Source organism: Phoca vitulina, unplaced genomic scaffold, assembly GCF_004348235.1.
Source record: "Phoca vitulina isolate PV1807 unplaced genomic scaffold, GSC_HSeal_1.0 scaffold10, whole genome shotgun sequence".
Lineage (NCBI taxonomy): Eukaryota > Metazoa > Chordata > Mammalia > Carnivora > Phocidae > Phoca > Phoca vitulina.
Window position 1 is genome coordinate 26,397,873 of NW_022589713.1, and position 12,628 is coordinate 26,410,500.

The 12,628-nt window shown below is 45.0% G+C and overlaps 2 protein-coding genes across 5 annotated transcripts in view; both read right to left on the reverse strand.

Annotated features, from left to right (window-relative positions):
• COLQ (collagen like tail subunit of asymmetric acetylcholinesterase) overlaps positions 1–3,222 on the reverse strand; it is a 60,821-nt gene extending 57,599 nt beyond the window's left edge. Inside the window, exon 1 of the mRNA XM_032408741.1 lies at positions 1,437–3,222. Within this exon, the coding sequence (XP_032264632.1) occupies positions 1,437–1,542 (106 nt within the window). The 5' untranslated portion in view covers positions 1,543–3,222. The remainder of the gene's footprint in view (positions 1–1,436) is intronic.
• A 4,627-nt stretch (positions 3,223–7,849) lies between these two features.
• HACL1 (2-hydroxyacyl-CoA lyase 1) overlaps positions 7,850–12,628 on the reverse strand; it is a 50,901-nt gene continuing 46,122 nt past the window's right edge. For 3 of the 4 annotated variants that reach the window (XR_004300094.1, XR_004300092.1, XR_004300095.1), the window contains one exon: positions 7,851–8,046. The gene's annotated coding sequence lies outside the window, so the exon portion shown is untranslated. Of the gene's footprint in view, positions 8,047–12,628 lie in introns of all 4 variants that reach the window. The other variant, XR_004300093.1, reaches the window with a different exon arrangement.

The following is a 12,628-nucleotide window of genomic DNA, read 5'->3' on the forward strand; positions in this document are numbered from 1 at the left end:
TTAAGAGCCCACTGATTTAGACCAAATTAACTACCAAGCTTCCCCATCAAGTAGAAGAATAACGACCCACTAGCTCCCAGAAGAAGTGTGGTGCTCTCATGTGGAATTTGTGGGGGCATACTGTCACACAGCCCTGGTGACACAACCATTCACCTTTCCTGCCTACTCCTCACTCCCCAATATTCTCCCCGAATCGCCCCACCCCACGCCCTCTCCTTCAGCTCCTCACACCTTTGTGATCAGCCCTTCTCCGAGTCACTTCCTCAGAGCCCTCAGACACTGGCAGTGCTGGGAGCACAGCATGCTGCTGTACTGCGCTTAGGAACAGAGAGAGGTTGGGGACAGGATTCAGAAGTATGTCCTCTCTGAGAACCTGCGTTTTCAGCAAAGGCCATGAGAGTGAAATTTCTGCCTCCATGAAAGTATGTATGAGCCTCAAGTTGGAGGGCATGACTGAAACTGCTTTTGCTGGGGGAGAGGGGGGAAGCCAGGGGTGGCAGAGGTGAATGGAGGGGGGCTATGTGGGGACAGGCAGCAAGCCTGGGGTCTGCCTGCCTCCCTCAAGCCCTCCAGAAACATTTGAGTTTCCTCAGAAAGGTTTAAATAGGCCCTGCCAGTAACACAATACTTCCCCTGCTCTGGGTCAGACGAGACAAGGGCAACCTGGTGCCTGGTGCCCTCAGAGAAGTCTGGCAGGCTGGCATAAAAAGCCCCCTGCCCCCAAATCACCCAGCCCTATGCCCGACAGACAGCCCACCCCAGGCCAGGCTATCACTCTGGAAGCCTACACCTCTCCCCAGGAAGCTCCCATCTCCCAGGACCTCCAGCTGCCTTATTTAGATAGAAGTCTCATGATAGGAAGAAAGCACAACAGGAAAGCAGACTGGGCTGGAGGATCAGTGGTTCTTGCTAGATCCCTCCAAAGGGCCCTGGCCCATGGGAGCATCACTGGACTCCCCTTTCGTCTAGTGGGATGGTCCTGGCGGTGCACACTGCCCGAGCTCAGCAGAGGGGTGTTTGCTCCACAACATCCCCCTTGCATCAAGCCCCCTTTGGAAGGGGTCAGGGATGTATTCATAGAAACGTCTGGGACTCCTTTCTCTCTCACTTGTACTCCTCTGTGCCTTTCTTAAGCTCGCTACAATTCCCAGTCAAAATGAAATCATGCAGCAAATGGGGAGAAGTGGGAGAGGCAGAAGTCATTTTTAAAAGGGTCTCTGGCTTTGAGCAGCTGGGTGGGGGCTATTTGGAACAAGGACAGAGGGAGCTTCAGAGACAGCTCGGGTGACAGGAAGCTGCTGGGGTGGCTGTCTCCCTCCAGCCTCCCTCCTCCGACAGCAGAATGGGGAAAATATCAGGGCACATTGCAAAACAATCTTCCTTCCTCCCCCTGCCCCCGACAGATGGAAGAGAGGAAAGTTGTGGTCATCATTTACCTGCTGAAATGGGGAGGACGCTGTTGATGAAAGCAGGCTGAGACACGATAAAGCGGAAGGAAAGCTGAAGATAAATTCCCAAAGTCACTGGATTCAGGACAACCATGCTGGCTGGGGTCTGGCAAGTGTCAAGTTCTCAAGGCAAGGCTGCCGTGAAGCCTTGCTTATCTCTGTCTTTGTCTTCCTCACTGCTGTTTGCGCCTCTCTCTCTCTCTCTCTCTCCCCCCCTCCCTCTCCCCCTCTCCCTCTCTCCCGTCTCTCTCTCCTTTCCCCATGCCTTTACCAAGAAAGAATGCCAACCATTTCCCATTAAACCTTCTCTGTACTCCACAGGGTTATATTTATCTCAAGCACTGGATCAAATGCCCACATTAAAATTAACATGTCAGAATTTTCTCTTTTGGACACTGAGGTAAGTGGCTACTGAAGAGCTGATGAAAAGGCAGCCAAGTCTCAAATGTTCACTAGAAGCAGTCCTCAAAGGGCAGACAGATTTCCTCATTATCCACCAGCATCTACCTGCTTGGAACTGAGGTGTCCTACGGCATCACAGAATCGGCTCTCCTGATTCAAAGTGAATTTCCACAGAGACCAATCCCTCTGCTGTCGGCCTGTGACTTTTTTACCCACTGGGCGACAAACATAAAGTGGACCTTGGATTATTTTTCTTTAATCATCCAATAAAAATGGGGGAGGTATATTTTCCAAAATACTCCTTTTCTCTAGGAAAAAGGGTTTATTCTCTCTCCAGAAGCAGCAACCTTTTATCTCATCCAAAGCAAAATAAGTGAAAAGACAGAAAGTGAATGATTATCAAACTATATTTGGAGAAATAGCATCAATGACTTGATCTTTGGCTAGACAAAATTCGAGTAAAAAGTACTGCATCCTTAAACGAATACCTCTTATGAGTTTATAAAGCCTGTTATAGAGACCCTTAGATTTTTAAAATAATGAAAATAATAATCTACGGAGTTGTCTATTTTACTTTAATTTACATAATGTCCTCCCAGTGCCTCGTGGGAGTTCATTCAGAAATGGTTTGGTAGTTACTGGACTCTGGGCTGGGCCTCCTGGGGGAAGAGCACTGATCCTCATCCCAGGGGAAGGCAGAGTGTAAGGCGACACTCCCCAGCTCTTGCAGCAGTCCCATCTGACTCCCGGCTCTGCTGTGACAGCAGACAAACCGTTTGACATCTCTGAGCCTCAGTTTTCTTATCATAAAATGGAGGCCATGTTCCCTTTAAGGGTTTGTTGGAAAGGTTAAATGAGGTAACATGGGATGAATCATACATGAGTTAAAATCTGTGTAGAGAGACAGCGAAAATGAAATCCAGGGAGCTGTGGATCGGGCGCAGGGATGGCCACTGAAAATCTCTCCCATCCCTGTACGTGTGTGCCATTCTCCCCAGCAAGAGGTGGTGTCCACTCCCCCTTCCACTGAATCGGGCTGGCCTTGGGACTGGCTTTGACCCGTACAGTGTGGCAGAAGTCACAATGTGCCATTTTCAGGCTAAGGCCTTAACAGGCCTGGCAGCTTCTGCCCTTGTCTTTTCTTAGAAACTGCCACACAAGAAGTCGGAACTACCAGATGGGCAACAGGGACAGGGAAGCATCCAGCCCCTGGTGCTTGGCCACCTCAGATGAGGCACTGACCACGCAAGTGAGGATAGCTTGAATCAGCTAGTCCCGTGCAGGTCTCCAATCGGTGATGGCAGTCCCAGGAGTCACCCCTGGTGAGATCAGCTGAAGAACTGCCTGGGTGGGGGTGCCTGGGTGGCTCAGTCGTTAAGCATCTGCCTTCGGCTCAGGTCATGATCCCAGGGTCCTGGGATTGAGCCCCGCATCCGGCTCCCTGCTCTGCAGGAAGCCTGATTCTCCCTCACCCACTCCCCCTGCTTGTGTTCCCTCTCTCACTGTATCTCTCTCTGTCAAATAAATAAATAAAACCTTAAAAAAAAAAAAAAAAAAGAACTGCCTAGGTGACCTCACCCCAGATTACAGATTCATGAGCATATAAAATAGCTGTTTTAAACCCCTCGGTTTTAGGATGATTTGTTATGCAGCAATAGCTAGCTGACAAAGGGTTTATAAGAAAATCTTTTGAAAGCATGAAAAATAAACTTGGGCTACATTCAAAATTAACAGGACAGCTTTAGCTCTTCCCAAACTATCTGACAGAAGGCTCTGTGATTGTTGGCTAAACCCACCAGGAAATTCTCAGGCTTGTTCTCCTTAACTCCTGAAACCTACAGTCTCAGCAGCGGGCTTTTGGGCTTTTGGTGGCTTGGAGAAAGCGCGGTCTACCTTGGAGGAAGGTAACTCTTGAGTGACCTGGTGCCAAGAATCTGAACTTTCACCATCAGCTCAGATTCCTCCTGTGAAGCCAAATTTATTTCTTCCTTCTCTCAACACCTAGATCTCACCATTGACTGTGCAGTTGGCACAAGGTGGATCAATATGTCCTGCCTGTGACACCTGCTGCTACAGTTTTTGAGCTGCTTCTAAATCACTTTGCTTTTCTATTTAACTTGTGTTAATGTCCCTGAAGATACAACACTGTCCCATAGCTCTGTGTACCCCAGGACAATCCTTGTCACCTAATCCTCAACAATGTCAGTTAATTTGATCAAATCACAGCACCATAGGATGAAAAGAAAAGTAGGAAAACTGGCATAATCTTATGCTCCAGGCACACTGAGTCAATTGCATTTCCCAGCCCCCTCTTTGTGCCTATGCACATACAGCTGGCTGGCCCGGGTCTGGTACAAGAGAGGGTTCTGGCAAGGATGGGGAGAAAGTGAGAGGGAATGTGGACAGCCAGCCACAAAGAGTTAGGGCCTGCCTAGGAGAGGCTGCATGTACACATTCAGACCACTGGGATGTGAGTCACCTTTGCCCTTTGGGGAGGCCCAGCATAGAGGTATTAATAAGCCCCAATACTTAGGAAAACAGCTCTGTAAATTTCCATTTCCCATGGACTGTGTATTTTATGAGCCTATTTCTTACAGGGTTACCCTAACTGAGAAGTTATCATCTTTCTTCAAACTCTCCTGGAAGGACTCTCAATCTTTCAGAATCTAATAACACAGGCTATTAGATTATCCAGAAGGAAATTATTTGAGATTTGTAAAAGGCTTACACCAATAAAGCCAATCAAAACTTGAGCTTTCTCTCACAGGTCATGGAGGTGGGAGCGTACGTATACTGATGCACAATCTGATGGTACCCATCAACGCATAACATTCACATGTCATTTGGCCCAGAAAGTCCACAGAAATACTTGTTCAACTGCCCAGTAGTTGAGGTACGAGGATGTTCATTATAGCTTCAGATTTAAAAAAACCTGACTCTCCGTGAATATAAGATTGTTGAATAAATCATGGGACCTCTCTTCAGTGAAACATTATATAGTCATTACAAAGAATAAAGTAGTCTTTGCAACAAACGATGTTGGAAAAATGAGTCTTCCATATGCAAAACAAACAAAAATTAATCTTAACTCTTACTTTGCCCCATACGTAAAAATTAGCTCAAAATAGATCACAGACCTAAATGTAAGAGCGAAACCTATTAACCTTCTAAAAGAAAACACAAGAAAATCTTAGTGACCTTGGATTTCGCCTTTTAAATTAAAATTTTTTTCTTAAATAAAAATGGTATATATTTAAGGTATATAACATGATGTTTTGATACACATATATTTTGTGAAATGATTACTACAGTCAAGCTAATCAACATATCTGTCAACTCATATGGTTACCTTTTTTCTAGTGAAAATGCTTGAAAACTACTCTCTTGGAAAATTTCAACTGTACAAAACAGTATTATTAGCTACAACCACCATGGTGTACATTATTATTCATCCTATATAACTGAAACTTCATACCCTTTGGCCAATATCTCTCCACTTTCCCCATCTTCCCTAACCCCTGGTAATCAGCATTTGACTCTCTGCGTCTATGAAAAAAGTTTTTTAAATAGGACACAAAAAGCACCAATCATTTAAGAAAAGCATTACATTGGACTTCATCAAAATTTTTAAACTTCTGCTCTTTGAAAAACAATGTTAAGTTGAAAAAACAAGCCAAAGACTAGGAGAAAATATTTGCAAAACATGTATATGATAAAGGATGTGTAATCAGAATTTATAAATAACTTTTACAACTCAATAATAATGAAACAAACAACCCAATTAAAAGAAAAGGGCAAAACGCGGATACTTTGCCAAAGGAGATACATGAATGGCAAATGAGCACAGGAAAAGATACTCAACATCATTAGTCATTAGGGAAATCTAGATTAAAACCTTAATGAAACATCACTACGTACTACTAGAATGACTAAGTTTAAAAAGACTGACAATTCCAAGTGTTGGTGAGAGCTACTGGAGCTCTCACACACTGCTAGTGGGAATATGCAGAATGGTAAACCACTTTGGAAAACAGTTTGGCAGTTTCTTTTAAAGTTAAATATACACTTATCACACCACACAACAATACTGCTCTTTGGTATTTATACAAGAGAAATGAAACCTATATCCACCAAAAGAGACTTGTACGGGAATGTTCCTAACTATTTTGTTTGTAATGACAAGAAACTAGAAACAACCCAAATGGCCATCAAGTGGTGTAACCAATTGTGTACAATGCAATACTACATGGCAGTAAGATGTAATGAACTACTGAAACAAGTATCATGGATGAATCTCAAATGCATTCTGCTAAAGTCAACACAAAGGTTACATACCACACAACTTCATGTATAAGGCATTCTAGAAAAGGTAAAACTTATTGGGATGGAGAACAGCTCAGTGGTGACCGGCAGTTATGGTCATGAGAGCCAGCTACAAGGGGAACTTTGGTGGTGATGGAACTGTTCTTTATCTTGATCGAGTGGTTGTTGTTTGTCTACTTTGTCAAAACTCATCAAACTGTGCTCTTAATAACGGTGAGTTTTATGTGAATTTTCCTCTCAATAAGCTTGACTTTAAAAACATAAGGCAAAGGTGGTTCACATCTATGCCTGGACATGGAAGGCTGTCCACAGAATATTGCTGAGTAAAATTAGAAAGATGCAGTGCATCTGACCAAACATCTGAACAAACAAGCAAATCTATTTATCAATTTATATGTGCAGAGAGAAAGATCTAGAATAGTATACATTGCACACTTGGGGATGGAAGAATGTGAGATAAGAAGGAGGGAAATTCCCTTTTTAATCTCACACATACTTGTCTTATTGGAAATTTTTACAATGGGCATAACTTAATTCATCATTTAAAAAATTATGTTCTTAACAAAATCAAATTCTTGGAGTAAAGAAAGGGGAAAAAAGGTGTCTTTTCTGCATGTATGGGGTCCAACAAGTCCCTGCCAATGTGCTGAGAGGTACAGACAGACCATTTTTGATTGGTCCTGCCAGAGAACAGAGCTCTGAGCATGTTCTGGCCCGGAATTAAGGATGATTCAGTTATGCTTAGGCCCTGGCCACCTCCCACCGGCAGCTGCATCAGCAGGAGAGAGGTAAGACTGGGAAACTAAGAAGCCCAGGGAAAGTCCCTCCTCACAAGCTCCCTGGCTCGTGGCAACTCAAGCTGAAATCAGAGCCAGAACCCATGGAACCTCAGGATGCAACGGAAAGACCCACCAGAGAACCAAAAGAACTAGTAGGAAGTCTAATGAGACAAATTAGACTCACCCAGGCATTGAGCCTGCATTTCCATCTCCAGGACAGGGAACTTGATCAGCCTCACTTTCAGGGAAGAGATTTGCACTGAGTTGGCCTTGAACCACCTGGATGCAATCACAATAGCAACAATAATCTTATCCAATTCAGTGTTTCCCAAACTGTGCTTGAGATACACACATTGTAAGAGATACTCAATTTTTTAAAAAGCAGAGGAGTTCACATAAATTGAAAAACACTATTTTATGTCCCTCTTGGAAATTTATAATATATATGTATACTAAAACCACTTGGAAGTCCTGCAGTAAAGAAACCTATTTACTTTGCTTTGCCTCAAAAAGTATTTGACTCTCAAACCCAATTTTATTTAATTGCTATTATTTGATACCCCCTTTTTCTTATCTATGTTTTATACAATAAACACATTACTGACATGCTAGACAAATAATTACTATACTGGGCTTTATTTTTTATAAAATCCTTTTTATCATTTTTCCCCTTGGTTGTTCATGAGGGAAGCAGTGGGACTAGATTTATAATTCCCATTTTACAGATAAGGAAACAGGCTTATGTGAGGCTCATAAGGGGAGAGCAGCAGACATCAGGTCACTGGCAGGGGGAGTGATGACTGGCAAGCCTGGACCTGAGCCCTCATGCTGGTACACATAGCCAGATGCCATCAGTGCTCCCAGGCCTGGACTTGTTCTCCAAGGGAATGTCAGTCAACCTTACCTTTACCTGAAACTGGACCTAGGAGTGCTGGGAGTCCAAGAATCGTTCAGCTCTGAAGATGCAAAACCCACACTCTTGGTAGGGAGACAGAAAAGCTTTTATGGCAGGAAGTGAGAGAGGGCTAGAGACTTCAGAGGAGATCCCCAAATGGTTTACGACAACCGAGGAGCAATGGTTCTTGAACTGAAGCCTGTAAGAAGGGAAAACATCCTGATTCCCAAGCAAAGCCAGTTTCCTGATGTTGCTTATTTCAAGAATCATAGAAATATATGAACTCAAAATAATTTTTTTTAAAGATTTTATTCATTTATATGAGAAAGAGCGAGAGTGAGAGAGCACCGGCAGGGGGAGCCGCAGAGAGAGCTGCAGAGGGAGAAGGAGAAGCAGGCTCCTCACTGAGCAGGGAGCCTGATGCGGCGCTTGATCCCAGGACCCCGGGACCATGACCCGAGCCTAAGGCAGACGCTTAACTGGTGACTGAGCCACCCAGGCGCCCCCTCAAAATAATTGTTAAGCTACCAAAGGGCATAACAAATCTTAGCCCCACTCTTGAAGGTGGGTTGGTGAGTTTGCCTCAAATTTCAACTAGGGTGAATCCCAGAAAACTTAGTTGACATTCACTTCATTCTCTTCTGGCCAGTCCAAATGCATGTTCCTAGTTGACTGCTATTTGTATTTTTATATATTTATTGGAAGAATATTACCACCCCAACCGCACTGCCTCCCCCTTAACTCAACTCCAACTGCCCCATCACATCACCTCTACCACAATCCCACCTAGAGACAATAGTCCCTCTTGTATTCCAAGAGATTGGCTGGAGTACAGAGGAAGGGCCACCTCACAATTTTATTTGGTCCACGATAAAGACAAAGCATCATTTCCTTTTCTTTTTTGAGAGAGTGTGCGCACACTTGTGCCAAGCTGGGGTGGGGGGAGGGGCAGAGGGAGAGGGAGAGAGAGAGAATCTTAGCATGGAGCCTGACATGGTGCTCGATCTCACGATCCTGAGATCATGACCTGAGCCAAAACCAAGAGTCAGATGCTTAACAGACTGAGCCACCCAGGTGCCTGGACAAAGCAGCATTTTCAAATGATTTGGTCTCTGAACAGCCAGAGGGAGAGGTCAAGGGTATGTGGCTGTGTTGTTTGGCAAGGCCCTAGAACAGGACCATTCCTAACACACTGATAGATCAGTACTGACCCAGGCTCTGAAGTAATGGGTGGGAAAGGGCACTGCCCATGCCACGTATAATGACACATCCTCCCATCCCACTCTGGGAAGGGAAATCTCGGCCAAGACAATCATCGGAAGCTACTGAGGAGCGTTTTAGAATCACAGACTCTTAGGAAACAATAAGCTATGGCAGAGGGGAGAACATACACAGGCACTGCAGCGCATGCTGCTTTGGGGTCTGTGTTCCTGTAACCAGGAGGTTCTCCGTCCTGCAGGCTATAGCAGAACAAACTGCACAAACTGGGGGCCACAGTATGTTCTGTAGGTAGTCCACTCCTTAAAGTCTCGAAGTGCTTTACAAATAGCCCACAGAGATAGGGTTGTCTGCAAGGCCAAATGTATACCTATACAATCTAGAATAAGAACAGGTGACTTTTTTTTTTTCCAAGCACTAGAGAGAGAAAAATTTTCCACCTGGTTATGGATTATGTGATTACCTGTTTCCTTATATACAGAGTTACTGAACGTAACTGTGCTGTTTCACAATCACACTGTCCTGTGTCCTGTGTCCTCAGGAAGGGGAGGCACAAGGCTAAATTGGAGAAGATGGAAACAGAAAAAGAATGATTCAGGAAGGTGAGAGGGAGGTCAGAGGATTCATTCATTCATTCATTCATTCATTCAACAAATACTGACTCAATTCCTACTGTGCCCAGGCAAAGACCTAGGAGTTGGGGATTCAGCGTGAATCAAACGTACAAAATTTCTTGCCCCCAGGTACCTACATTCTAGTGGCAGTCTCAAGATAGACAAAAAGCATATACAATAGAAGTCCGGGGGTATTCAGTATAAGGCAGAATAATGGAGAGATATAATTAACCAAGAGGGCTTCCGTGAAGGGTGGTAAGAGGTAAAGAAATGAAGGAGGTAAGGAAAAGTTTTGAAATTAGGTCTCAAGGAGAGATTCATGAAAGAGTTGGAGGTAATTCTGACCCTAAGGGATGGAAATACCAACACGAGCCCCTGTTCACTAAGCATCTATTATACTAGTACACATGTTATTTTTGTAAAGCCTCACAGCAACTCCATGAGGTAGGTGCTACTATCTCCGTGTTACAGAAGAAGAAACAGGGGCTGATAGGGCAGTTTAGGTCACCTGCCCAAGGCCACAGAGCTAGAACACAAAGTTGGCCGCATACCCCCAAAGCCTGGGTTCTTTACACCACACTAGCCAGCGCCAGGTCCAAACACCTCAGGGAAGGAGGAGGAAGGCGAGGGCAACTGCTCCGGCCCAGGGCTCAGAGTGGGCACGAACATGGCCCATCACGGGCCAGAGTCCTCAGAGGGAAACAGAATGAGCTGAGCTTCGGTGGTAGACACAGGCAGATTCTGGCAGCCTGGAATGGCAGAAGGTCACTTCCAAAAGTGCATGACTGGACAATGACCCGGCTGGGGGATATTTTATAGGGGCATTCCACCTCCTGCTCATGCTGGGAATTGCTAGCAGGGACAGTTTGCCTTGTGTTCTCCCTGGCCTAACAGCCAGTTCCCAAATACCTGCTCTTCTTTCCTCTTGGAAAGCCATGCTCCCACCCCTTCATGTCCAAGTGCTCCCAGTTCTCCCAAGTTCAAATGTTTCCTTTCCATGAAGAGTTTGCCAGAAGGAATGTGTTCCCCCCACCACCCTGGAGCTTCCCTAGTGTGTTCTTTGATTTTCATTCTTGGCAGTGTGAGTGGTGGCAAGAGCTATGGTTTAAAGTCAGACAGTAGCTGGTTCAAATCCTGGCTCCACCACTCACTGTGGAGAAACTCTTCAGGAGTTTAAAAGAGGTAACATTCTCTGATGTTATCTCTATGAAGTGTAAGTGATTAACCCTGAGTTTCCTTGGGCTAGGAATAGCCGTATCTCAGGACTCATCTCTTTCCCTTCAGGACTCCTGACTAGGGCCCTCCGTGAAAGCCTGATAGCAGCCAAGTGGGAATCAGGAACACTTCATCTGTACTTTTTTTTAAGTAGGCACCACACCCAGTGTGGAGCCCAATGTGGGGCTCGAACTTGTGACCCCGAGATCAAGACCTGAGCTGAGATCAAGAGTTGGAAGCTCAACCAACTGAGCCACCCAGGTGCCCCAGGAACACTTTATTAATTGTGGTAACCAACCAAGACAGAGTCTGGCAAAGGCTGAGTTGGAAGATGTTGGCTAGGCTGGCAAGCCACAGAAGATTGCCTGTTTCTTCCCCAGAAGAATGAAGATGCCAGCCCTTCTTTGGGCTTCTTCTTGCCTCCCCTCGCAGGAACAAGAATAAGGAAGATGGGACAGAGGCCAGACCTGGGTGAGCAGCCCCTAGGAAGCCCCTGACCCCATGTATAGGAAAAAGACAGGTGGTTCCACCATAAAGCTGATCTTCAAGGCAGAGGGACCCTGCCCGTGGGCAAAACGGCTCAATGCATGTCCTGGGTTCTGAATAATCAGACCCATAACTCCTTTCCTTCTGGAGGGCATGGGGACATAAACTTGGAAGGGGGTGGCCCAGAGTGGAAGTGTGGGGAGAGAGGTCTCCTCTTCAACAGTATGGATTTGATATACCACTTGTAAAGTATCTTATACAATGCCTCGCCACATAATAGGGGCAATCTAAACTATTCAGAAATAAGAACACTTATATGTGTAAGTATATATGCAAATGTAAATGTAGCTCTGGTCTACACATTTAATCTTGCAATATGTTACTTAGCTATATTTTATTTCTGAGTAAATTATTAACTACTTGAGCACAAGGCTCATGACTGCTTCATCCCTTTATCCCTCTAAGTGTCAACTCAGATACACAGCTGGTCTTCAAAGTGTTGAACAAGTTAATGAATTGGTTTGCATGGTACACACAAGATAGATAAACTGCACTGCAGCATATCCAAAACCTTAAGAGTAATTCCAGCTGGATCAAGATTCCCTTTGTCATGTCTTGGAACAGACTTGCCTCTTGCCAAGGGAACCACAAGTTTGCAGCTGCAGAGGGCTTAGCTTTGAATGAAATGACACATGTAAGGCAGCTTACACATGGTCTGGCCTTTAAATGTGAGCCTCCAGAGGCCCCTCTCTGAATCGGTGGCTTTGTGAGTGCCTTGGCTCCCACCTGCCTCCCACAGGCTCTCTCTTTGATGTTCCAGACGCCTCCCGTGTCAGTAATACCACCTGGCCTGGAACTGGACAACCCACTCTGCCCAGGTCTGGCTTCAGGAAATAAATGTCATCAACCCCTAAAAATAGTCTTCAGACAGGGAGATGTTGATCTTCTCTCGATTACAGTCTGTGGTTTTCCACACGCTGCCTAGAAAACACATGAACCTAGGGTATTTGTTTGCTAGGGCTGCTGTAACATTACCACCACAGACTGGGGAGCTTCAGCAACAGATGTATTTTCTCACAGATCTGGAGGCTAGAAGTCCATAAACACCTGGACAGGAGAAAAATGGGCCAAGTCTTCTTTCTTGGATGCCTAAAACTAAAAACTTATGAATCTGGAGTAAACAGGTCTAACTTTAGCATGCACCAGATCACCCAGAGGGTTTGTCAACATACGGATTTTTGTTTCTGA